The 25888-nt window shown below is 56.6% G+C and overlaps 2 protein-coding genes across 13 annotated transcripts in view; one reads left to right on the plus strand and one right to left on the minus strand.

The window, feature by feature from the left end:
- The first annotated feature begins 844 nt into the window (after positions 1–844).
- Positions 845–15153, plus strand: CSRNP1 (cysteine and serine rich nuclear protein 1). 12 transcript variants are annotated; one of them, XM_064589866.1, is made up of 5 exons: positions 845–1119; positions 9782–10035; positions 11680–12053; positions 12468–12884; positions 12968–15153. In XM_064589866.1, the coding sequence occupies exons 2-5, from the start codon at positions 9822–9824 to the stop codon at positions 13949–13951; spliced, it is 1989 nt and encodes a 662-aa protein (XP_064445936.1). In that variant the 5' UTR covers positions 845–1119; positions 9782–9821; the 3' UTR covers positions 13952–15153. The 12 variants fall into 12 exon arrangements, with proteins under 12 accessions (XP_064445936.1, XP_064445930.1, XP_064445966.1 ...); XM_064589860.1 differs by lacking the exon at positions 845–1119 and adding an exon at positions 3339–3514; XM_064589896.1 differs by lacking the exon at positions 845–1119 and adding an exon at positions 3343–3514 and having other exon boundaries at positions 11794–12053.
- A 2967-nt stretch (positions 15154–18120) lies between these two features.
- The window catches only part of TTC21A (tetratricopeptide repeat domain 21A), a 31707-nt gene continuing 23939 nt past the window's right edge, over positions 18121–25888 (minus strand). Inside the window, exons 16-29 of the mRNA XM_045904024.3 lie at positions 25659–25731; positions 25438–25548; positions 24961–25099; positions 24687–24790; positions 23337–23525; positions 22025–22135; positions 21225–21306; positions 20224–20374; positions 19804–19965; positions 19477–19657; positions 19157–19381; positions 18563–18683; positions 18379–18446; positions 18121–18260 (exon numbers count right to left, since the gene is read on the minus strand). Of these exons, the coding sequence (XP_045759980.1) occupies positions 18183–18260; positions 18379–18446; positions 18563–18683; positions 19157–19381; positions 19477–19657; positions 19804–19965; positions 20224–20374; positions 21225–21306; positions 22025–22135; positions 23337–23525; positions 24687–24790; positions 24961–25099; positions 25438–25548; positions 25659–25731 (1795 nt within the window). The 3' untranslated portion in view covers positions 18121–18182. The remainder of the gene's footprint in view (positions 18261–18378; positions 18447–18562; positions 18684–19156; positions 19382–19476; positions 19658–19803; positions 19966–20223; positions 20375–21224; positions 21307–22024; positions 22136–23336; positions 23526–24686; positions 24791–24960; positions 25100–25437; positions 25549–25658; positions 25732–25888) is intronic.

A 25888-nucleotide genomic window follows, 5' to 3' on the forward strand; every position in this document is an offset into this window, starting at 1 on the left:
TCCATTGGACATCTGGGTTGTTTCCAATTCTAGGTTGTCATGAATAAAGCTGCTATACAATTTTTCTGAGTGTCTTTTGGTGGGCATAAGCACTTTGTTTCCCTCTTGGGAATTCACTGAGAAATAGAATTAGATGATCACAGAGCTTACCTATGTTCAGCTTACTAGGTACTGCCACATTATTTTCCAAAGTGATTGCATGAATTCACCCACCAAAACTGCATGATAGATCTGGTTAATTCTCAATCTTCCCACATTTGGCATTACTCTTTTTAATTTTAGTTTTTCAGATGGGATCATTCCTTTTTAAGTTTGAAAAATATTTATTTAAAACTAGTAATAATTGTTTTATTTACCTAAAATGGGTGGTCCAGGGATGCTGAATGTTTGAGAAATTTTCTGGACCCTTGTAAGTATTCAGAAATTCCCTGAGGATGTGTGGGTGTGTTTCTGCCTATGTATGTGCCATAGTCACAGATGGATGCTGCTCCAGACCCCACCCTCCTTGCCTTGGAACAGACCCTTCATTTCCCCATGAACAGGAAGAGCTTAGTTGGGATCCCAGAGGGAGAGGTTTCCCATCACCAACAACATCTGGGGAACATCTGGTGAGCCCATCCCAGGACAGGGAGACACTTTGCTAGAGAAAACACATCACTTATTTGATTATTTTTATTCTCCTATATTTTCTCTTATGGTCTCCTTCCCTTCCTGCCCCCAAACCCCATCACCCATTGGGCTCCCTGCTCTAAGCCCCCACTCCAGCCCTTGCCAACTCCCTGCCCTGGTTTCTGTCCCATCTAGATTCTCCAGTACACTCCCCAGCAGAATGCAAACCTAGGCAGCCTGAGACACCATTAACTCCAACGCTCAACTCTGCCCAGGCAGCATCTTCTAGAAAGTAACTCAAGGAATGTTGAAGCTGGTGGGGTTCTCCAGTCCAATGCCTCCATTTTACAAGTTGGAAGACTGAAGTCGAGAGAGAGAGAGAGAGAAGAGACAACTAGAACTCCATTCCACTGGACATCACAGAAACTCCCTTCTCCTGTGGACCTGACCAGAGGATCTGAGGCAGGAAGGAGGCAGCAGTGGAAGAAAGGATTCCTTAGAACCAAAAAGGTCTGCAACCAGCAGCTACAGGGAGGACAGGGCTGAATGTCCGAGGAGGTGGTGGGTGGGTGGCCACCTGCCATCATAGCCCTAAGGGCTGAGTCACCTCTAACAACTTGAGTCACCTCTAACAACTGACACCCAGCTCCGGAGACTTTAAACTCCCTCTTGAGCTGTCTTAGCCACACCCATGGCTTCCATGTACCACTGTATGCTGATGACCCCTCCGTCTCCACTTCCAGCCCCGCACACTTCTAGAGCCTGTGCACATTTACTAGTATACTTAACGTATCCAACAGGTTCTTATTGAGCATAGAGGAGAGTCAGACACAGCCCCTGCCCTCCCACTACTCCCAGACAACACAAGGAAATGCACAAGTAAACCACACAACTGAGTGCAAGGTAGGTGCAGGCTGGAGATGAACATCTTGGGAAGTCTGAATCAGGATGAGGACACAGACCAAAAACCAATCATTGGCAAACAGGACCAGAGTCGTTATCAAGAGGTGTGGGTGGGAGTGCAGAGAGAAGGCGGGAAGAAACTTCGTGAGTTGTAGAACAGAATACCTCACATGTAAATTAAAACTACATGCGGCTGTACCAATATTACATGTATAGTATATAAATAAAAAGGCATGTGTGCCTATTCCAGACACTGAAATGGAGGAGCAGGGGAGTGGGGGATGGGAGCATGGAGAGAGAGAGGTAAGGCTGCAACGGTGGGCAAGGGCCAGATTATTTGGGCTTTGTAGGCCCCACAGAGTTGAGACTTCATCTTGAGCACCCTGGGAAGTCACTGGAAGCTTGGCTCCAGCTGTCCAGACACCTGCCCCTCCAGGTCCCCTAGGCACACACACTCAATACATACAGGAAGGACAAGAGCTCTAGGTTCCTCCAACCTGCTTTCCTCCTATTTTTTCTTCCCTGGAAAGGTAAAGGGCAGGCAGACCCCTTCTGGCCTGCTCTACATAAGCACCTGTGGCTCAAGAGGGCCCTCACCATCATCTCTACCCCAGAGCCATCTATGCTGGAGAGGTCACCCCCAACCCCCACCTGGAGGAAGGTAGAAAGGAATCCTGAGGGTTGGGCTAGTCAGTGACAGCATTCATCTAGGACAGTCAGAGAAAAACCCAGAATGCAGCGGGAGCAGGACTGGGAGGGGGAGGGTCAAGCTCCCACGAAGGCTCCCTGGAGGAGGCAGTGCAAGCTGAGACCTTAAAGGCGATGAGATTCTGGTAAGCAGCGAGAAGGCAGACAGGCATTCCAGGCGAGAGGAACGCTGTGTAGCAAAGGTGTGAAGGTAGAAACGCTCAAGGGACATGCGTGCTGGGTAAGGTGTGATCTGAGGTTGGGAAGAAGGGCAGAGGATGGTCTCCTGGCCAGGGCTCCCTGCCGTGGCATGCACACACTTTCCCCTATGCAGTAATACAGGGAGAGTTGGCCCCTAGTCAGGAAAGGCCTTGGCGGAAGCAGAGAAGGCAGTGAGCCATTTTAAGTGGCCAGGGTCTGGCTCGGAAGAAATCTTTTTTTTTTTTTTTAAGGAGGGATGGGGAGGGGGGGTGTGGGGGGAAGCTGTTTCCAGGAACCCCCAGCTCAGGACTTCTGCAGGTTCTCTGGCCCGTGGGCAGAGGTGAAGGTCATACCTACAGATGACCTCCCTCCTCCCCCACCCTCGCTTCTCTGCCCCCCCCCCCCCCCCCCCCGCCGTCCTCCCTGCCCAGGTTCCTCTCCAGTCACAGTTTACTTTTCAGGCCGATCTGGGGGTGGGTGGTAAGGAGGGCGCAGAGGAAGGACGTTTAGATTGGATGATGGCAACTGCCTCGGGCAGGGTGGGGGTGAAAGCCTGGAGGAGGCCTCGGCTCTGCCACCGTCGCCGGGTGGCCTTCCGGACACTTCGCGCTGCTCCGGGCCTCAGTCTACCCATCCGCGAACGGGGGCCGTGTGGCGAGGTGGGGTTCTTTGGGACCCTGCTCTGCCGGCTGGAGCGTCGGCGACTTCAAGAAACTGCGGGAGAGGGACGGGCGAGGGCGACCCGGGGCGCAGGGCGGTCGCGGCGCCCGCGCGGGGTCAGAGTCCGCAGGGAGGCCCCGCGGCCGCTACGCCGGGCCCGGGGCGGGGGGAGGCGGCGCCTCCGGGGCGGGGCTGCCGGGCGGCCTGGCGGGAGGCCGGGCGTGCGTCAGCGCTGCGAGCCCCGGAGTTTTCCACTGACGAGGAGGGCGGAGCGGCGGGCGGGGCCGGGCGCAGCCAGTCTCCCGCCGCCGCCGCCGCTGCCGGACGCGCAGAGCTAGAGGGGCGGCTGGGCCGACGGCTGCCCGGCTGAGCGCACACGGGGTCGCGGCGCGGGGGGCGTCCCCGGCCGGGACGCGAGTCGCGTCGGTGTCCTGGGCGAGCTCCCGGATCGCAGGTGAGCGCCGAGGGGCTGCGGGCCGGGACCTTGGGGAGGGGCGTCCCGCGCGGGGGGCTGCGCCCCTCCGGTCCCTGCCACTTGCCCCCAGCCCCCCTGAGCGGGAGCCGGGGCGCGGACCGCCCGGCTCGGCCCCAGACTGCGCGCCCGGCCGGCCTCCGGGGAGGGGAGGCGGAGAGGCGAGAGTGGCAGGTTTTCCGCTCCCCTCCCCCGCGCCGCCGCTTGTACCCCGAGAAGTCGCGGCGCCCCGAGCCCGCTGCGGGTGGCGGCCGAGCGGAGGTTGGCGCGAGTGGCGGGGTGACGGGGTGCGCGCGTCCACGGGAGAGTTTCCTTTTGACCCAGTTGCCTGAGAACTTTTCAGAAGTTCCTCGCGTGGCCGGAGCAGGTGACATTTGTCGCCTTCCTCCTCGGGCTCTCCCCCTCCCCCGGGGGCGGGCGCCGGGACTGCGGCGCGTGCCTGGCGCCCCCGGCCGGCGGGGGTCAGGGAGGGAGTGGAGAGAAGAGCGAGGAGGAGTGAGGCTCCGTGAGTCACGGACCCCGGCAGGAGGGGGGGGGGGGAGGAGGGATTGTGTCGTACGCTCACCTGTTTGTCAGTCACCGTCACACGCAGAGGCCACCGCTGTGAGTCACGAGCGCAGCCCCACCGGACACCCGCGGGCACACGTAGCCTCTCTCCCACGCACTTCTCCCCTCTCCAGCATGTACTTCCTCCCGGTCCTCCGTTTCCCCTCCCCGGGGGCCCTTCCACAGGCACGCACCTTTGGATGTCCCCACAGCAGCCGTCACACACTTAGTCACTCCGGCTCTCCGGCACAGTCACACGCATAGCCTACACTCCTGACACTGGAGGAGGCCTCCCGGCTCCACTGCCCACCCCACACCTCCACTCAGATGTCTCCCAGTCCTCTGGAGCAGGCCTCCACCGCCAGCCTCCAAATCCTTGACATCACTGCCCTCTTCCAGCTCCACATCCAGAGGTCCCCGAGTCTATTCCCCTTTCTCCTTTGCCCTCCCTGTCCTGTCATCGCTCATCTATCCCTGGCACGGGGCCAACTAGTCACACCCCCCCTCGGGTCAGGGACTGAGCCATCTTTTTAAAATGCAAATCTGGTATTGTCACTCCCTACTTAAACCCTACTGTGGCTTCCAGTGCCCTCAGGCTAAAGCCTGCCTGTCAGCCCTGGCTCTCGAAACCTGTCCCAGGACACCCCTCCCCCTCATCATTCTGGCTCTCTCTCATGCTGTGCCCCCTCTGGAACTTTCTACCTCCCTTCCTCCTAGAGATTGTTTTTACCCTCAGCTTTCCCCCTCCTGTCCCACCCCTCCGGCCTGCCATCCCAGCACTCACGATGGTTTTGTAACTACATACTCCTTGCCCCTAAATTCAAAAGCTGCAAGAGTGCAGCCCTAGTGTGGGTCTTGCTCCCTGTCTGCCCAAGTGCCTAACACAGTACTTGGCATGCCATAGGAGCTCAGTATTTGTTGAATGAATGAGTGAATGAATGAATGAATGAATGAGAATGAAGGAGGCCTTGCTTAGGTGGAGGAAGCAGTTGCTGTCAGGTGCAGTTTCCCTTCGGCAGGAGCAGTTGACCTGTAGCCAGCCAACATTTGGTCACCCTGGAGGCCAAGGCTGAGGAACTGTGCCCTCCTGGGGGAGCACTTTCAGAGGGATGGGGGGATGGGTGTGCTAAGGCTTCCTGTCTCCCCTCTCTGTGCTGCCCAGGTTGTTTTTCTAGCCAATCCCAGTGGGGGCCAGAGGTACTCAGAGGTGTCTTTTCCTTGTACCAGGAAGTAGTTCCTGAGAGTCTGGGGTCATGTGTTGGGGGGAGCTGGCCTGACCAAGGCCTGGGGATCTGAGGTTAAAGGACACATTCTTCAGATTCCCGGAGGAGGAGGATGGAGACAGCTGAAGGTGCCCTCTCCCCAGTATCAGCTCTGCTGGGGAGCTGGGGCATTGGGATTGCTGAGCTGAACAGAGGAATTGATGTGACTTCCCAGAGGCCCTGAGATATCTCCCTGGCCCCCAAAGAGCCTTTGTTTGCCTGGTGCCGGGGGTGAGGTGGCCTTCCTGGGATTCACACTGTGGCCTGAGTGTGTAGACAGTTGTGAGTAGTAGAGTGGGGAGTCTCACCCCTTCATCCTGAGCTGTCCAACTCCTGTGTGTGGTGACAGGGGGGTGGCCTGATTCTCAGGGCCCAGGCAGATCCCAGAAGAAGCCTGGCTGTCTTTGATTCAGGGCCTGTGTCTGGGGCTCCTCGGGGGTGTGGCATTTCTGTCTGAGCCAGCTCCTGGGAATTGCTTTTCCTTCCTCCAGGACCCTAGGAGGGGGCTGTGTTCACCCTGGGAACAGAGCCATGGTTGGGATCTTGATTCCTGGGTAGCTGCTGAGGGCCCCTCCCCCCTCCTCTGACTCACTGTCTGACACTTTTCTTGGACTCTTTCACTATCTTTCGTTCCTTTTTCTGACTTGGCCTGTCCTTGTCTCTGGCTGAGTCTTTTTCTCATCTCCTGCCTCTGCCTCTCTCAGCCTCTGGATTCCCAGGTGGGACAGGAAAGCACAAGATCCAAGGACTGCTCCTTCCCCCTCCACCCCAGAGGAGTGTCAGGGAAGAGATCGGTTCTCACCACACTCTAGGTCCGCAGATCCTGCTGGGGGTTCATCACTAGAACCTGCAGCTTCTGTGTGTCCCCGTTTTCCTGTCTGCAGCCTTGAAGCTTATAATGCCTACACTTTAAATTCCCATTCTGTAGACATGCCCGAGGCAGAGCCAGGGTGTCTGGCTTAAATCTGCTTGCTTGATATCTATTTGTTTACTTCTGGGGAACAGGGAGCCTCCTGAGATGCCTATGTTGGCACCTGACTGCGGCCTGAGCTTCCTACCCTCAGAGCCACCCCCTCCTGTGGCTCGAAGGCAGGCAGGCTGGGGGTGGAAATGCCCCCCCCCCCCACTAACTGTGACAGGATCAGGAGGTCGCCCTGAGCAGTCACCCCCCAGAGGCCCACCTCTGCTGGTCTTTAGGTGCCTTCTGTGTGCCAGACTGTTCTAGGCATGGGTACAGGGATGGCCAGGCGGAGAGGCCCTCAGCCTGGTGTTGGGGGGAGCGGCAGTGAGGCCGAGGCAAGACTTCGAGAGAAGGGCGGGGATAGGGGAATCCCAGGGCCCTTGGGAGCCCAGAGAGGCATGTAGTCAGGAGTGAGGAGTGGGGGTTTCAGGGAGGCCCTCTTGGAAATGACTACTAAAGGAGAGTAGGCTGGGTTCCAGCTTGTGCAAAGGCCAGGAGGCGGGCAGGTCATGGCAATTCGGGGAACTGCAAGTTCAGCTGGAACATAGTGAAGGAGGGGGTGGGGGGAGGCAGCAGCCAGGCCGGCTTCAGCCTCTCGTGGAATTCTAGGCTTGATCCTAAGGGCCAGCTTTCCTAAGCATGGGGGTGGCAGGCAGAGATCTTCAGGAAGATCACTGTGGCTGCAGGGGGAGGGCAGGAGCAGAGGCAGGGAACATGGACAGTAGCAGGGGGAACAGAGACATAAAGTAATAAAAGTTGAAGGAGCCATACCTGAAATGCATAAAACATATGAATTGTGTGTGTACAGCTAGGAGAATTTTTAGTTTTAGACATTCATGGAACCACCACCAGCCAGATCAACACAGGACATTTTAAGGAACCCACCTGCCCAGAAGCTTCCCCCATGATTGTCCCCAGTGCATATCAAACACCCTTCCCTCCCATTCTGACTTGTATCATCACTGATTGGGGTTGCTTTTCCTTGAACTTCATTCACATGTATTCTTGTGTCTGGCTTCTTTCATTCCACATGACATCCCTGAGATTCACATGTTGTATCCAGGAGCTCCTTTTTCTCACAGTGTAGAATGACATGTTCACTCAGCACGTATCACTGTCCTAAGAACTTGACATGTATTGATGCCTATAAACGTCCCAACCCTGTAAGGTTTTAAGACAAAGAATTGGAGACACCGAGGGCTTGAGGACCTTGGCCAGGGTCACGCAGCCGCGTAATAGCCAAGCCAGGGTTCCAATGCGGGCAGTCTGGTTTGGGGGCCAAGGTTCTTACCACTGTGCTGATGGCCTCCCCAGCCCCACTGTACCTCTGCCCGGCCTTGTGTGCATTAAGTGGGCTAGCGTGTACTTGCAGGACTGGGTGCCTGGATGTGGCTGGAGGGAGAGGGAGGAAGGAGTTGAGGATGGCTGCAGGTTTCTGGCTTGAGTAACTGGGTGGGTGGCAGTGCCGTTACTAAGATAGGGGACACAGGAAGAGGAACAGATGGCACGGGGGGTGGGGAACAGAGACAGGGGGTTCGATTTGGGGCCTGTGGAATTTTATGTTTCTAAGGGACGGCCAGGCAGAGAGACAAAGTGGGCATTTGGTTTTGGTGGGGGTGGGCCTTGGGCTTGGGTGTGTGATTGCATTGAGCACCCTGTGGACAGCATCTGCAGTTTGGGATAGGATGGGGTCTCCTGGGGGGGCTGGTAGGGGCAGGGTATGGGGGTGTGCTTTGCCGGAGTGTGTTTGTGTGAGTCTCTGTGGTCTGCACGTGCGCATACGTGTGTGCGCCTGGCTCTGGGTCATGAGTCCCCCCATCTCCTAGGAGAGCGTGCAGGTCAGCTGGGAGCTGGGTTGTTTTTGTTTGTGGTTTGCGGGGGGAAGGGGGGCTGCGGGTGCCAAGCCTGAGAAACTACCCACTGAGAAGTCCCCGGAAGCACCTGTGCGTTCTCTTCCCCTGGCCCAGTGTGAAGGGCTAGCAAGGAGGGGAGTTTCTCTTGCTTCTCTCTTGCCTGTGGGGAGAGGTTGTGCTTAGGCCGAATTTTATCCAGTAAGTCCACTGACCGCCGCACCCTCTAGGATCCAGAGACTTTGGGCTAGGCTTGGCAAAGGGGGTCAGGAGTGTTTAGAAAGGATACCTGAGTAGAGGAGATCGCCAGCCTTCTGGTTGGTTTTTCCTGTTCTCATTTCCTGTGATGACAGTGGGGGAGGGGCTCCCCAGCACTAGGGCCTCTGCACCGTTTCCCCTTCTTCCTGGTGACCTTCTGGGGCCCAGGCCTGAGCCCTGTAGGACACAGAGAGACAAGGTAGCTCAGCCCTTAGGACTGAGTCCTTTGGGGATTCCCAGGGATAGCGGAGGCATTTAGGGGTGGGAGCCCCCAACTCCACTCCCCTTAGCCGAGGCCAGCCAGGCTGCGGAAGGCTCCAGTTGCACCCCGTCCGAGGGCTGAGACCCTCAAAGGGGAGAACACGGTAAGCTGTGTGTCCTGAGGCGCCCCCAAGTCACCAAGCTACTAACAGGAGAGAGTGGGACATCTTCTCGACCGGTCAGTTTCACCAAGAGTTGTGTTTGTGTGTGTGTGTGTGTGTGTTTAAGAGGAAAAAAATAATTTCCATAGGAAGTTAATTCAGACAAACAGGGTTAGATATTGGAGTAGAGGCAAGATGTAGATGCATTTTTAAGATCAAACAGGAGTTGTTAGAGACACATGAAGCACAGCTGGGCCTGGAGGCAGGGGACTTCTGTGGGGCGGGGGTTTCTGCGGGAAAGTCTGAGTGGCTCTGTCACAGGAGAGGAGGGAGGGGCTCCGGAAAGTCCTGTGTCTGGGAATTGGGGCCAGTGTAGAAGCCAGCCTGTTTCCCAGAGTGCCCTGGTCAACCTGGCCCCAGAGACAGAGGGAGAGAAGGGGAGAGAGAGAGAGTGTGTGTGTATGCGCGCGCAGGGTGGTGTGTCTGTGGGTGTGCTGGGGTTGGTGGTGGAGGAGGAGGAGGACCAGGAAGCAGAGTCACCGTACAGGGCTGTGCAGCCTGTGGCAGACGGCCTCACACACACAAAGGCACACAGATGCGAGCCGGGTGAATCACCCAGCCAGTGAGTCAGCCCCCGGGATTCCTGTCGGGGGAATGAGCAAGGCCCGGCTGAGGTCTGCTGGTCCATCTGTTGGTCTGGTGTATGCATGTGTGTAGGTGGGTTGTAGGAGGTAGTGAGGAAGGTTCCTGGTGGCGTCCTGGGAAGGCTTTTGGGCAGAGGTGGTGGGAGTCTGCAAGTGCCAGGATCAGGGTTTGGACCTCAGTGCTCTGCTTGTGGAAAGAAGCCTCCTGGAGCCGTGCTTCCCCCCCGCCTACCCCCTCCCCCCCGCATGCAGAGCCAAGGTGGGGGGCCTGGGACATCTTGGAGGGTAAGGGGAGAGTTGGTCGTGGCTGAGCAGCCGCACCTGCCCTCAGGCCTGCCACTGAGAGCTTTCTCCTTTCCATTCCAGGCTGTCTGTGCGCAGACCCCAGAGTACCGCCTGCCCCACCATGACTGGGCCACTGAAGAGGAAGTTTGACCAGCTGGATGAGGACTCCTCCTCGCTCTGCTCATCCTCCTCCTCTTTGTCCTCCTCGGGCCGTCCTTCTCGCTCCTGCTCTCCAAGCTCTTCAGTCTCCCTGGCCTGGGACTCCGATGAGGAGGGCCCCTGGGATCAGTTGCCCTTGCCTGATCGGGACTTCTGTGGCCCCCGGAGTTTCACCCGTGAGTCCCCCTCCCCTGGGAACCACCACACCCCTTCTTCCTTCCTGAAGATGAAATTGGGAGGCCCCTGACAAAGCTATTCTAGCCTCTGGAGGTCATGTCCCCACAGCTTTGGCTCCCCACCTTGGCCACTTCCTGTAATACAGTGGTCACTCGGGAATGTCCACTGTCCCGAGGCACTTGGGCCCAGCTAGATTCACCTTCGACCTCAGGACTTCCTGCTTAGAAGTCCTGCAGGTCAAGACGGAGCTCCTCAGAGTGGCCCTGGGGCCCTCTGGCTCCAACTCCTCCCTTATGTTCCAGTTTCATTTCTCCAGCTTGCACACCCTGTCCTACCAACTGAACCACTGGAGTCCCACGCCCCACACTCTGCACCGCGGGGCCTGTCAGGCCGGTCCCTCTCCTGTCAAAATGCCATTTGGCTTTGTCTGAACATAGTGGAAAGGTTTCGTCCCCAGTTATTTTTCAAGCTGGCGTCATTCTGATTTCAAAATGACAAAGATAGCCCTAAAGCAGTATTCCTCGGCTGTGTTTTCCATTATTGCTGCCCCCAACCCCAAGGAGCCTTTTTAGACATATTTTTCCTAATTATCCCTGCTGTGACATCTTAATAACCCGGATATGGTGTCTCTGTTTATGTACCAATATGTATATCTGTGTATTATACATAGAAAAAGAGAATGATTTTTAGCATACAGAACCGAACAGTATGTTGACTAAACTGTGGGTTTATTCTGGCAATAGAAGAATGGTTTGATATTTATAAAATGCAGTCTTAGAGTTTACCCAATGGCGATATCAAAGGAGGGAAAATATGAGAGCCACTGTGGATGCTGAAAAACATTTGATAAAATGTCATGTTCCTTCTAGATAAGACCCTTGGTAAAATAGCAATAAGTGAATTCTGCCTTAAGTGATTAAAAATATGTGTCTCGACCCAAAAGCTGGCATTCCAATTAATGAGGAAATATTGGAAGCCGTCCCACTAAGGAACAAGATGAGGATGCTGTCTGTCACCACTAGTTAACATTGTTCAATAAGTGCTACCCAGTTCAGGTTGCAGAGAGAACAAGAATTCTGTGTATTGGATTGGGACAGGCAAAATAATATATTAAGTTGAAATACATGCAGTTGCCAATATTCAACTGTTTTAAGGTAACTACTTATGGTTCAGTTAAAAGCAATAGTATACCAATATTTGTATAGAATATACCAAATACATAGGTTACTAATGAATATACAGTCTATAACTTAGGAAGGCAAATAACAGCCTTTCTAAGCCTGTTGCAAAATGCAAGAAAAGCTATAAACAACATATTTTTAATTACATGGCCTTAGAAGTTATTTTGTAAAATGCCTTGAACAAAAATAAGACTAAAATATTTGCACAGATATGTTAGATGATCAGTGTCTTTAATATCATATATAAAGAGCTCCTACAAATCAATAAAAACTATAGAAAATTGCATAAGGACCCTATAAATGGCTAATAAAGAGGGGAAAGATGTTTAAGCTCACAAATGCTCTCATTTGGACTGGTAAGTGCCCATGTTGACCTAGGAGTGGCATTCAGTTTTACCATCTCTAATCCCAGCCAGGCTGGCTCCCAAACTCAGATCTGTTTCTTTTTCTCTTGGGTGGGAGGTCAGAGCGGGACGAGAGGAGAGGAGAAGCCATTCAGCATCGTCTTCCTGGAGGTCTGCCATCCTGTCCCTCACAGAGAACTAATGCCCTGCCCCTTCCCTCCGTGCCTTCCAGCCCTGTCCATCCTGAAGCGGGCTCCCCGGAAGCGGTCGGGCCACGTCGCCTTCGATGGCATCACCGTCTTCTACTTTCCGCGGTGCCAGGGCTTCACCAGCGTGCCCAGCCGTGGTGGCTGCACTCTGGGTATGGCCCCTCGCCACAGCGCCTGCCGCCGCTTCTCCCTGGCTGAGTTCACGCAGGAGCAAGCCCGGGCACGGCGTGAGAAGCTGCGCCTACGCTTGAAGGAGGAGAAGCTGGAGGCGCTACGGTGGAAGGTAGGGAGACCTCTCTCCATCAGCCGGGCCCTTGGCGGGCTTCGGAAGTCCAGGCCTTGAGGGGAGGGGCCTCCAGGGTGGGGGCGAGTTTGCTCATTCTGTATTTGGGGAAAGAGGCCCCTGGGGCCAGTATTGCTCCATCAGGGCCTGTTGCCCGGATTATCTGCAGACAGAGTGGGGTGTGGAAGGGCCTGTGTTTGCTGTAGGGGCTGGGGGCATGGTGCCTGAAGCTATCTGACCTCGCCACGGGGGCGGGGGGGGCGGGGGATGGGGAGTTGATGTGACATTGGGGGTCGGGGTGTCAGGCTGGCTGCAGAGGGAGGCGGGGGGCTTGTCCACGAACTGGGGAATGACAGGAACAGGAAATCTCTTTGCAAATGCCCTGAGGGCAGTGTTCTTGGCCTTCCGGTTCAGTGTGGTATCCATGGTGCCCAGCCCAGAGGAAGCCTGTGGGGAACATTTGTCCAGGGACTGATGGCTGCGGGGGCCAAGACCCCTGACTGTCTCTCCCATCCCTCCTCCCTCCCGTGGGTACAGCTTGCAGAGACCGGGGTACCACTCACAGTGGACACCATTGATGACGCCTCCGTGGAAGAGGACTTGGCTGTGGCCGTGGCTGGTGGCCATTTGGAGGAGATGACCTTCCTACAGCCCTACCCGGCCCGGCGACGGCGGGCTCTGCTGCGGGCTGCCGGCGTGCGGAGGATCGATCGTGAGGAGAAGCGGGATCTGCAGGCTCTGCGCCAGTCCCGGGAGGACTGTGGCTGTCACTGTGATCGGGTCTGTGACCCCGAGACCTGCAGCTGCAGTCTGGCTGGCATCAAGTGCCAGGTATGGGCTGGGAAGGGGAGCCTGAGCTCGGGCGCTTCTCTGGGCCCCACGAGATCCTCGCTCATGCTCTGCTCTCTCTGCAGATGGACCACACCGCGTTCCCCTGCGGCTGCTGCAGGGAGGGCTGCGAGAACCCCAAGGGCCGCGTGGAATTTAATCAGGCCCGCGTGCAGACCCATTTCCTCCACACGCTCACCCGCCTGCAGCTGGAGCAGGGGGCTGAGAGCCTGGGGGAGCTGGAGGCCCCAGGCCAGGGCGGCCCAGCCAGCCCTGGTGAGCAGGTCCTGGCCCCCGCTTTCCCGCTGGCCAAGCCCCCCGGGAGCAGTGAGCTGGGAGACAACAGCTGTAGCAGCGACATGACCGACTCCTCCACAGCATCGGGCACGAGCGAGGCCCCGGGCAGCACCGCCCACCCAGCCCTGCCTGGCCCTGGCTTCCAGCCCGACATGGATGATGACAGCCTGGCCCGGGTCCTGAGTCTCAGTGACTCGGACCTGGGCGGTGAGGAGGAGGAGGAGGAGGAGGACCGGGGGGTGGGGAACCTCGACAACCTCAGCTGCTTCCACCCAGCTGACATCTTTGGAACTGGTGACCCTGGTGGCCTGGCCAGCTGGACCCACGGCCATTCCAGCTCTAGCCTCACGTCAGGCATCCTGGACGAAAACGCCAACCTGGATGCCAGCTTCTTCCTCAACAGTGGCCTTGAAGGGCTGGGAGAAGGCAGCCTCCCTGGCACCTCGGTGCCGCCCAGCTCGGACGCTGGCCAGAGCAACTCCGTGGACCTCAGCTTGTCTTCCTGCGACTCCTTCGAGCTGCTCCAGGCCCTGCCAGACTACAGCCTCGGGCCTCACTACACCTCCCGGACGGTGTCTGACGGCCTGGACAACCTCGAGGCCCCCTCCTTCCCCTGGCCTGCCTTTTCTCCCCCCGGGGACGCTGGCGCTTGCTTCCTGGAGCCCGTCGTGGGCCTGCCGGACCCCGCTGCTGAGGCCCTGGCCCCCTTCATAGACAGCCAGTTGTTTGAGGACACTGCCCCGGTGCCCCTGGTGGAGCCAGGGCCGGTGTGACAACCAGGGTACCTTTTCGCGGCCCCAAGAGCCCTGTTGCTGCTTTGTTGTAATTTGGGGGCTCCCTGAGGTCTGTATGTTAAGGGTTTCCCGTTGGCTGGCTCATCCATGCGGGCACTCCTGATTTTTGTGCAACACTCTGGATTGATTTATTTATTTTTGTAACTTTCTGTGCTGAAGAGAGGGCGGGGAGGGGGCTTTCTCTTTTGGCCACCCGGACCCCCACTCCATCCCCCAAAGCTCACACAGTCTCTCCTTCCAGTTCCATGGTGTGTGCCCGGAACGGGAGGAAACAGGGCTCCCCTGGAGCTTTGCAGACCCCTTTTCGGTCTCGTATGATGTTCCTCAGCCCAAACCAGACGGGGCTGAAATCAGCCACTTCTAATGGTTTCTCCTGCCGCCCTGAGCCCCGACCCATGGGTGGCTGTGTTTTCTGGACTGTGAAGACTATAATTTATTTCCATAATTTATTCGGAGACTAGGAGGCGTAGGCTTCTCCCCTCTGGCTGGTGGGCAGTGCTGGGGTTGGGGTGGGGCACAGACCCCTGTGAGTCCCTTCTGCCTTGTAGTCCTTCAGTCCTGCCCTACCTGGGCTTTGGTACAAACCAGGTGTGGATTGGGGCCCTACGGTCCTACTGTGGCAGCTGCCTGGCTCCGGGCAGGTGGCCGAGGACAGCGTCTAGGTAGGGGGGCTGGGCTGACCAACTGTGACCAAAACCTGCTTCTGCCCCACACAGCCCCTTCTGCTTCCTGTCCTCTGCCTCATCATCTTCCTCCCCAAAGGCCACAGCCTTTATTCTGGGCCCACTAATGTAGAAGGGAAGCAGGAGAGAGGGCCCAGAGAGGGCAAGGGGCTAGCCTCGGGGCCCCCAGCACTCCCCTGACTACTGTCTCGGGGCTTTCTGGGCACTGCATGCCCCAGCCTGGGCCACCTGCCCATGCCCTGAGGCCAGTTGGCTGCAGTGAGGGGTGGCCCCTGTGGTTTTTCTGCCCTACGTTTGCTGATGCTGAGTTGTGCATCCTAATTTCTGTATCGTCCTTGAGTGTTAGAACTATAATTTATTCATTTTTCTCTATGTCTGTGCCAAGAAGCCCAGGCTCTGGGCCTGCCTTCTTGCCCAGGAGGCCTTGCCAGCCTGCGTGCTTGTGGGAACACCTTGTACCTGAGCTTACAGGTACCAATAAAGAGGCTCTATTTTTAACAGTGTGGTCTGCGTTTGTGGGACTGGGAGATGGGGGGGTATACCCTCAGGAGGTAGGAGGGAGGGGGAGATGGGTCCCGCAGGGCAGTGTGGACACTGAGGCTATGTTGGGGTAGGAGTGGGGGCCACAACGCAGTGGGCCTCCTTCCATGCAGGCCTGTCACCTTGGAGCCAGGAAGCCAGCTGGGAGGTTGCCTGGCAGGTAGAGCAGTTTTCCCTTTCCAGGAACCCATCTCTCTCCAGTGGGCTCCTGGGGTGGTGGTGCGCAGCCGCAGGGCAGTCTTCTGAGACCTGGCTATCCGCCCGGGCTGTTTCCCACTTGTCGCACTGCCTGCCTCCCCCGCTCCCCCCAGTTAGGGGCAGGCAGTGAGATGTGGCCGGTAGAGGCCTCGTGTGGGGCTGAGCTGCTGAGGCCCCTGCTGAGGCCCCTGGGGACTTGAGCACGGGGAAGCTGCAGGACCTCAACCATCCGCACCAGCCAGACCCGTCTGACCTGTCCCCAGCAGCCCGGCTGCAGGCCAGAGGAGCAGGCCACACCCTGCCCTGGGGACTCTCAGACTAGGGCCTGCGGAGCAAGGTCAACCTCCCCCTTAGGAATAATGATTTATACAAAGGGCTGGAAGGGAGGACCAAGCAAGGAGACCAGACCTGGCTCTAATTCTCTGCCTTTTGGTCTGTGCTGGGCTCTCCTTATTTCATCTCTGTGGCTTATTGGGTGCGAGCACAGACCCAGAGTGCCAGATTCAAATCCCAGCTCTTCTACTACCTAAGAAGGTGACTTATGCAGGTCCTGTCCCCTCTACCACCACTGGGTCTTGGTGTCCTCAATACTGTGCAAACAATAACACCGCTCACCTCATAAGCTTGCTCAGTTCGCATATATACAGCACTTAGGAGAGTGCCGGGGACATGCAAGCCTTGTTTGTGACTTCCATTTTGTTTTTATATTTCTGCCTCTATTTCTATGTTCTATCCTCTCTTGTTTGCAAGTTCTGTCACTCTTTGGGTATCTGTCTCTTATCTCTGGACATGGCCACGTGGCCATATGGTCAATGGCTGGGAGAGGATCCATAGCTTGGAGCCTGGCCTATGGTGGGCAGCCTGTCCCTGTAACCAACTTAGCCAGGGACAGCCAGGCCTTAGGCTTGTCAGGGTGGAGTATCCTGGTACATTCCGTTGTTTGTCCTCCCCCCGAGGGTCCCCGGGAACCCTCTTGTAGAGATTGCTTCAGCATGCGTGATTCAAAATCTGGGTCTCTCCAAGGGCTCTGAGGCCCTGCTCTGATTAGCCTGGGGGTCTGGATGGCAGCTCCTGGCCGCTCCAGCTCCCTGGCTGGAAGCCCCCACAGGCTCCTAAACCATGGACAGAGCCCATGGCTGGACTGAACCTGCCCACTCCCTGTCTAGGGCAACAGGAACGCTTCCTGGGCTTTTTTTTTTTTTTTTTTTTTTTTAAGATAAATGAAGACAATTTAGGTTTTACAGCAATAAAAGTGTGATTAATGTACAATCCTTTACAGCATCATTCTCCATACAGACAAACCTGTCTCTCAACGACCCACCCCAAGAAACCAGATTGTAAAGCAGATGCTAGGAAAGGGGACTGGTTTCCCATAGGAAGGATGGTAGTAACCTGGGGAAAGCATTCCAGGTCATTGACTCAGATCAAGAGGCCACGCATGTGATCAGCAGGATGTTATAAAAACAAGGCTCAGCCACCACCAAGGACAATTCTGTGTGTTCTAAAAGCAACCCCTCCCTGTTCAGTTCCCAAACTTTCATCACTGGACGACTTCTCTTGAAAATTTTGCCATAGCTGCATTCTACTCATACTAAGTATTTTGCTTTACATCAATTACATTGATACGCTTAGAAGGTAGAACCATTCTGAGTTAACAGCACTCAGGAATTCATGAGTTCATCATACTAGTTATTTTTCTCTGTTATGTAACAATGATATTTAAACACATAGTTATTAAATTGTAAAATGTTTGCTGTATATCACTGGCAGGGATTTGTGTCATGGTTTGGGAACACGCACATCTAGTCTAATGTCCTGCCACAGAGGGGGACACTGAGGTCCAAAGAGCGGATGGTCTTGGGAAGGTCACACTCCTGACTCCCAGTTCAGAGTTTGTTCCTCTAAGCCAGACTGGCCCATTACTGCCATCATGAAAAACGAGAGGTGTTGGGAGCTGGAGCAAAAGTGACCTCTGTCACCCTCTTGCCCGTTACAAGTAACATAATTCATCTAAATAGGGGTCACTGCTTGTGTCCCCCGAGGGGTGAAAAGGGTTTCTGGAGGATAAATTTGTTTGTCAGTGTCTTTTAGAAAATGTGAAGTGGGAACTATTTTTTCTTGGGCTGTATTTCCCTGTACCAGGCATGGGTAATCAGGTTTGTCCCAAACCAGTGAGGAGCAGCAGAGACCAGCAGAGGACTTGGGGAGACAGAATTTATGGACAGAGTGAGCCAAGGGCCCTCACAAGCTGCAGGATGATGGCCTCCCTCACACAGAGCCTCAGCTCTGGGACCCTCTGAGCTGGTCCTCCTGTCTGTGCCCCAGCCGGGCAGGATGGTGTGGCCGGCAGGGCAGGGAGGAGCAGTTGCTTCTTGAGCTCTGGGGGTCTGGAGACCAGAGAGGAGAGGGGAGGCATTTATAAATTGACAGAATAATATGACAATAGCGGTAGGGAACTTGTTTTTTAAACCACCTCTTTGTTGCCCTCTGCTCCCTCACAGAGTCTGGAATAAAAATGGAAGAAGGTGCCCAAGGAGCCCAGCATAAGCTAGGCTGGAGGATCCCTCTCTTCCTCAGAGCAAAATTGCCTCTTGTGCCTTAAAAACACAAAGCTTTGGGATGCCCCTTAGACCCGATGAGGCATGATTCAAATAAACCACACACAATATAGCAATGGGTAAGAATATGTCATTTTCTGAATCTCTTCTCCCCTGCCCCACTTCCCAACCCCTCTGTGAAACATCTGTAGCTTGATGGCTTCCACCCGCCTTGGCTCCCACTGACCACACCTAGGGCCTCAGAGACCCTTGGGCCTTTTCCAAAATTTCTTCTCTGATTTGGGGGTAGTTAGGATGCTCTCTGAGGACCTGGGGCAGAGGGAGAAAGGGGGTGCAGCGTCAGGCCAGGGGTGTCTGTCCCTGCCCCAGGACCAAGTCACTTCACCCAGCCCCCTACCCCCACCCTCAATGTCTCCCAGGGGCTTACATGGTGGCAGACTTCAATGGCCTCCACAAATCTCTTGTCCTTCAAATAGTTGAAAGCGAGTTTGAAGCCTGTCCAGGGGCACAGGGAACACAGACAGTGGCACCCTAACTACCCAAGAGCCAGGGTAGTGGGCCGCCTGCCCATGTCCCTCCTCGCCCACATGCACCGCGGCTGCTGGCCTTACCAATGGCAGGGCTGGCACGATGACTGTACTTCCAGGCCAGCTCGTAGTTGGTGGCTGCGTCTTTGTAGGACTGCTCCTTCTCCATGATGAAGCCCATGTACTCATAGGCCTTGCAGCAGGACTGTAGGGAAAGCCACACCCGGTCCCAGCACAGGGTACAACCCGCGGGGGAGGGGGGGGTCAAAGGAGGGTGGTGAGCCGCATTAACTTGAACCTCTCAGGGACTCCAGCAGCATCTCCCACCTTTGCAAGGGGTCAACTTTTCTCCCCCTCTAGGCTACCCCGACGCGTGCATGACCCCTTTCCCCACAGCCCTCCTGCTCTGACCCCCACGCCCCTCGACCCCCTGAACCCTTCCCATCTCTCTTGGCTGCCCGACCCGGTGAGCCTCCTCTTGCCTTGCCCCGTCCCCCTACCCCCACCTGCCCCCGGGCCCCCGTTCCCATCTTGCTCTAGCGTGCATATGCCCCCCTTTTGTCCGGCCTCTTCTCAGCGGGTTCCAACCCGCACCTCCTCTGCCCCCGACGTCCACGCGCCCCTTGCGCCCCGCCTCCACCTGGCGTCCCCCCTCCCCGACGGCAGCGCGCCCCCTGCCTTGTTGTATTGCATGCAGCGCCGCAGCAGCTCGGTGGCCAGGTCGAACTTGCCGCCCTGGCAGTAAAGGTCAGCCAGGAGGAGCCAGCTCTTCTCCAGATCCTGCGCCTCGCCCAGCGCCCACGGGGCCTTGGCCAGACGCTTCAGCTGCGTGCGCGCCTTGGGGACCTGCTTCAGCAGCGCGTAGGCCTGTGCCGTGGCCAGCAGGGCGGGTACGCTGTCCTTCTGCACACGGGGCGGGGGTGGGGGGGTGGGAGCGGGCGTCGGCGCGCCGGGCCCCCAGCCTCGCCCCCCGCCGCCCGCCCCGCGCGCCGGCCCACCTCAACCTGCGCCATCTCGATGAAGGTGCCCAGCGCCGCCTCCACGTTGGCCTTCTCCCGGGTGGCCAGCAGGCAGAGGTTCTGCAGGAGCCGCAGCTGGGTCTGGCCCCAGGCCGAGCGCGGGTAGAACTCACGCAGCAGCTTCTCCGCGGTGCGCACGCCGTGCTGCTCTGAGTCCTTCCTGTCGGTGGAGCTGCGGCCGTTGGACACCGGAACCCGGGAACCGCGGGGCCCTCACTCGGCCTGGACCTCGCCGCGCGTGGCTCTCCCCGCCTTTCCCAGGGTCCTGCCCCTGCGCCCCCGCCCCCAGGTCAGCCGGGCCCCTACTTGCTCTCAGCCACCAGGTTCTCAAAAACCTCTCCGCCCACGATCTCGTTGTCTGGGTTCAGACAGATCTGCACCATGTAGTAGGTGGCACTCTGGCCCCAAGTGCTGTCCTTGCGCGCTTTGTTTAGGAACTTCAGTGCTTCGTTGGGTTGCCCTATGTGCCTGTAGCGGAGAAGAGAAATCCAAGAACCAGAGAGGGAAACTGAGGGCCAGGGAGGGCAGGGACACGCAGGAGCCACTCCCTGAGTCTGCACACAGCGGGGCTGGATCGCTGCTCTCCCTGATCTGCAGGCTGGATTTCTGCAGAAGCCCAGCGTGTCTGCTAGGAAGAAGCCCCTGCCTACAACTGCCCTGACAGCCCCCTTCCCTACCGCCCCCACCCCCACCCCCCCCCACCCCCCCCCCCCCGCCCCAACTCACCAGCTGTAGATGCCTCTGCAGTAGTTGAACCCTGGCTCCAAAGGAACGCGGCTGGACATCCTCTTGGTCAATTCAAAGAAGGCAGGGGCATCTTCAAGTCTGCCACTTCTCCATAGCAGATCAATTAGTTTATTCAATACCACAAAATTGTCTAAAATAAGAGAGCAGAAATATTCAGGCTGTGATAACCACTAGCTAAGTCCTGTTGGGTGCGGTGGGCAGGCATGGAGAAGTGAGGGGACCAGCAGACACTGCCCATTTGGGCTGAGCAGGGACATCCCAGCAGCTTCAATGTCTCCACTGGTCTCCAAAGTTGAGAGAATAATAATAATCATACTGAAAAGCAGTAATAATAGCTAACACTTGTACAGTATGTGGCAGGAAGTGCTTTACCTATATATTAACCACACAACGAGGTACCTATTTTTCCCATTTCACAGATGATGGAAACTGAGACACAAAGAAGTTCTCTGCCAACGGTTACACAGCTGGTGAGTGGAAGAGCTTGAGTTAAACATAGGCCATCTGGCTCCAGGATTCGCACTCCTAACAGCAGCACTCTGCTGGGCCTCTAGGCAGAGCTGGTTGTGGGCCTGTGGGGGCTCAAGTCTGAGCTTCAAGTATGGTCCCTGCCCCGGCAAGAGGGGTGCTTTGATATTGCAGTGAGGGGAAATGTAGCTACCTAATCAGGGAGAATTTCTAGCCACCTCCAGGTGCTGTGACCTCAGAAGGGGGCCACATCCAGTCCAATGGCTGTGATGCGGGGACAGACAGGCTCTCCTGGGTCCTGTGCCAAGCACTGCCCTGCCTGAGACCAGGAACTGGCCCCTTGGACTCAGGAAGGGCCAGCATGTTCCATCGGGGCTTTATCAGTTTCCTGCCTCTCTGGGAACAATCAGAGAGGAAGGGGCTTCCTCTGCCCAGTCAGGAAGGAGGGGAGGGGGCCCACCCTTCTCCGGGAGAGCAGCCCTTGCGGGGTGGGAACTGATGCAGGCAGTTACCTGGCGCTTTCTCCAGGACTTGGCGGTAGAGATCGACAGCGGCTTCGTATTTCTGTTTTCTAAACATCAGGTCAGCCATCATCTATCAGAAAACACATGGTGCTCCAGAATTCCTGGCAGCAGTTCGCAGGGGCCTGGGGGCGGGGGTGGGGAGGCTGGCCTGGGGTGGGGATAAGCAGGGCAGGTGGGAAAGGACTTCCAGGGGAGCCTCTCGGGGCACAGGGAGAAGCGGCCACAGGAGGAGCCCAGAAGGAAGGGCCTGCCTGGGGCGGGGGGAGAGCTGGGGCGAGGACGGAAGTGGGAAGATAAGCCCAGGGGTGGACACCAGTGGGACCCTTTGACAGGCAGCAGAACCAGCCCCTCGGCTCGTGTCTGAGAACTGCCGGCCATAGGCAGTGGAGGTGGAATGAGGGCTCCCCTCTTCTGTGGGGTAGCCCTGGTGGCTGGCTGGGTGTTAGGGAGGAGAGAAGTCAAGACAGGAGAGGCCTTTTCCCACACACTTCTGTAAACCCAGGAACCTGTCCCACCCTTGCTTTCACCAACTATGGGTGTGGTTCACCACCCCCCACCCCCAGCCACGGGGGGGAATCAGCCTCCCTGCCTCCCCCATGACGTTGCCCCCGGCTGCCAGCCCACCCCCTACCGCGTGAAGGGCAGCCGGCCCCTGTGCTCCGTCCCCTCTGCCTGGCCGCCCCTGGGGCCAGGGTGGCCAGGTGTCTGAGTTCTGGGGCTAGGCAGCAGCCCTCGGGCGGTCACAGGGAGCCTGGGGAGGGCAGGCAGAAGGTCCGGCGGCCGCATACCACTGAGGCGGTCTCATGGTTCTGCTCCGACTGCAGGAGGATGGCACAGTGCTGCTCGCACAAGTCCAACTGCCCCTGCAGGAGGTAGAGCCGCGCCAGCTCCAGCACCACCTGCGACAAGACCAGACAGAATCGACCAGTGAGCATCATGGGAAAACGCGGAGACTGATGTCTCCAGCTCTCATCACCCATTTCTCTTAGTTCTGCCTTCACAATAGGTCTCTGGCCCTCCCCTTTTCCCTCACCAGTACTCCAATCATACCATGTGTTTTACTAACTAACCTCTGACACTTGGGGCCTGGGTAACTCGTACTTATCCCTCAGCTCCGGCTCTGACCAAACCACCTCTGGGCCGCCTTCTGTGCCCCAGACTCCGGGCCAGGTGCCCGTCTTCTGAGTTCCCACAGTGTGCGGACCCACATGCAGGCACGTTTTGTGTGGCATTGGAACTGCAAGTGTGCTCATCTGTCCCCCTTCCCGAGGCAGTCTATGGGCAGGGACAGGTCTTGGCGCATTGTCTCCCGGGCCTAGCACTGAGCCTGGTGCATATGAGATCTCTCTTAAATGAGTGCATGCTTTGTTTTTTTGTTTGTTTTTAAAGATTTTAATTATTTATTTATTTGACAGAAGGAGACAGAGAGCACAAGGAGGCAGAGAGGCAGGCAGAGGGCGAGGGAGAGGCAGGCTTCCCACTGAGCAGAGAGCCTGTGGGGCTCGATCCCAGGATTCTGGGATCACGACCTGAGCCGAAGGCAGACGCTTAACCGACTGAGCCACCCAGGTGCCCCAAATGAGCGCGTGTTAAATGAATGAATGAATGAATGAATGAATGAATGAATGAATGAATGGCCCGGCAGAGTGGCACTAAGCTCTTCCTCCGTTCTCCTAGTGTGGACTCCAGCCACCATCGCCTCATGTGGGCCATACCTCCCGCATGACCCTAAACCTCCTTGGAAGCTTAGTCTGGCTTTGTGCCTGAAGGCCCCTGGCAGCTACAGCTCTCACTGTGTCCCCACCTCCAAGGGGGACCTGGAAATGCCAGACTAACATGACTTCCGGCAGCACCTTTCCCGCTCTACCTCCCACAATGGCTGTCCAAAGGGAGGCTTCCCAGCCTCGGTCCAACGGCTGTGATGGCTGAGGGCCCCGGGGTCAGCTAAAGCAGGCTCCCCACACCAGCGGCCCCGGGCCCTTACACCTGCAGCTCCTCAGGGCGGCCCAGGAAAGGACCTGGCCTCTACCCCTCAGCAAGGGTGTCAGCAAGACATCATGGCCCAAGAGAAGGGGCTGGTTCTGGCTTTGAGGACCCCACCTTATTGTCGACAGGTGAGTAGAAGAGGGCATCCTTATAAGACCGCACGGCCTTGGCAAACTCCTTCTCTGCCAAGTAGTGCTCCCCAAACTGGACACAGATGGAGGCTGCCAGTTGCTTCTGGGGGGCGGTCATTTCTGGTTGCTCCAGTGGAACGCGCTTCAGTATCCGAGACTGGAGGTCCATGGCCTGGGGAGACCAGTAAACTCAGGATCAGAGACTTAGAGCCTGATGTGCTAGATCTCAGGCCAATTCACAACAAGTCCCCACGCTCTTGTTTCCGTGTCAGCAGATTCTCAGAAAGGGCATCTCAAGTGCCCTTGAGCAAATCTGGGTCACTCTGGACAGGCAAGGCCACTGGCTGACTACTCAGCTGACTCTGCCTCTGGGGCAGGAGGAGAAGCAAAGGCACCCAAACAAAACACTCTACTGGACTGTACTTGTTTACCTGTTTCCATGACACCCTGCTACTTCCCGTGTCTAACTGGCACGAGAACAAGCACACAGTAGGTGCTCAGAGCAGGCTGGGGTTTGATAGACCCATATGCACTGAGTATTGCCCTGCCGGGAATTTGAGGCAGCGTCTGCAAATATCCACGACATAAAAGGGTCAAGCGAGTAACCGGGGAGCATCGGAACGAGAGGAACGAAGACGCCAGGGTTAAGCTTTGGGCTTTCTAAGGGCCAAACAGGAGTGGGAATCCAATGGGAAGCAAGGGACTAAATCACCTCCAGCAGTGAGAGAGTGGGCTCTGCTTCTACCCCCGCAGAACGCCCCCCAGGAACAAGTGGCTGGCGACGCCCTTGCTAGAAAGAGCGAGGAAGGTATGGCGGGAATGGCTGGGAAGTGTCCCCTTGGGGCAGCCCGGTGGGGAAAGAGCTTCGGTTGGATCAGGTCAGACCTGGTTCCAATCTCAGCTCCAGCATTGACTAGCAGTGTGACGTTGGGTACATTTCTTAATCTCTTGGAGCCTCATCTGTGGAACAGGAATGTCACAGTGCTTATCTCAACGGGCCGCTGTGAGAATTAATAAGAAAGCAAAAAGCCTACTGCTGTGCAACCAGCATTGTCCAGTATTATCACCACCAGCATCCTTGAGGACAAGGGCACCTTCTTCCTCCCTGCCTTCCCCAGCCCGGCCCAGCCAGCCTTTGGGCACTTTGGGGCACCATCAACGAAGAGCACAGGTGTGGGAATAAATGGAAGGCAGAGGTCTGAGGTGTAACCTAGGTCCTCTTTTGAGGGCCAGGCCTGGAGCCTTCCAGACCTGCAGTCCTATCCTTCCTTTTATAGCTCCCATCAGGAAACGGCAGATAAAGAGCTTGAGTCTGTTGTCTGTTGTCAATTACCTCATTCAAAGTTCCCACCACATCTTCCTTTTTATGACTCTTATAAACCTTTGCCAGCAAAAGCAAGCACTTGACATCGTTCATCATGGTCGAGATGTCTTTGACTGCAAAATGGAAACCCAAATCAGTGTTCTCTGGCCCCTGGGAAGCCAGGGATGGGGGAGGGAGGGGACTGGGCTCAGGACCCCTGCATCACTCTGCAGGAGAAGAGTCGGGAGAGGGGGCAGAGGGGGCCGCAGTATGCTGGGGGAGAGACTTTAGGACATGGCCTCACCGAAGTCATGTTCCAGTGCTTGTTTCAGAACTTTCTCTGCCTTGTTGAATTTCTTTAACTTCAGGAGCAGCTCAGCCAGATCACAGCACAGAAAGTCCTGTCCACTGATCTTCTGTGCGGCCTCATAATAATTAATTGCCTTAGGGCAAACAGGAAATACTGGCATTGGGTTTGGTTCTACCTTGAATGCCTCACACTGCGTTCCCTCAGTGGCCACCACACCTGTGTGTCCCTCCAGAACACAGAAGCCTGAGATGGAAAGGCCCTCCCAGCTGCAGAGGGCTCAAGCTGAGCAGGAGTGTGTGCTGGGTGGGGGTGGGTGGCTGGCTTCTGAATTCTCCCCTTGGTACCCCATTCAGCAGGGAGCTAGGGTGGAAATGCAGCCACTCCCCTCCCATCCAGACCCTCCTACTCATGCATCCTCCTCCCTCTTCTCTGCTGGGCTGCCCCCACCTCCCCACCCCAACCTAGCCTGACCTTGGTGTACTGGTGGGTCTTCACATAGGCTTGCCCGATCCTCCTGACCAGGGATGCATCGTGTGGGTTCTTTCTATAGGCCTCCTCATAAACCTCCAGGGCCTTTTCGGGCTGGTGGGAAAGTGTCCAGAGGTCTCTCTCTCTCTGTCTCTCTTCTCTCCCACTGGAGAGAAGAGTGAGATCGGGGGACCACTTGGCAAGGCCATGAGGCTTTCACTCACCTCCTGAATGTTCATGAAAGCATCACCCAGTAGCAGGCTGGTGTGGGGACCAGGCAGGTGTTCGCAGAGCTCCCTGCAAAAGCAACCAAAAACTTAGCTCAGACCTGTACATCTTTCATGTTTCTGAATCCACCTCCTCCTCTTCTTTCCCACTAATTCATTCATCCATTTATCCATTCATCACTCAGTACTCCTTGAAAGCCCACTGTGCATGAGGGCCTGGGTTAGCC

The sequence above is a fragment of the Mirounga angustirostris genome, unplaced genomic scaffold (assembly GCF_029215605.1).
Source record: "Mirounga angustirostris isolate CCGP_5_RB_7025 unplaced genomic scaffold, mMirAng1.0.hap1 SCAF_1, whole genome shotgun sequence".
NCBI classification, from domain to species: Eukaryota; Metazoa; Chordata; class Mammalia; order Carnivora; family Phocidae; genus Mirounga; species Mirounga angustirostris.

Coding starts and splice junctions, on each gene's coding strand:
- CSRNP1 (XM_064589856.1), top strand. Junction 12,054..12,467: donor TGGAGGCGCTACGGTGGAAG/GTAGGGAGACCT, acceptor CTTCCGGTTCAG/TGTGGTATCCATGGTGCCCA. Junction 12,885..12,967: donor TGGCTGGCATCAAGTGCCAG/GTATGGGCTGGG, acceptor CTCTCTCTGCAG/ATGGACCACACCGCGTTCCC.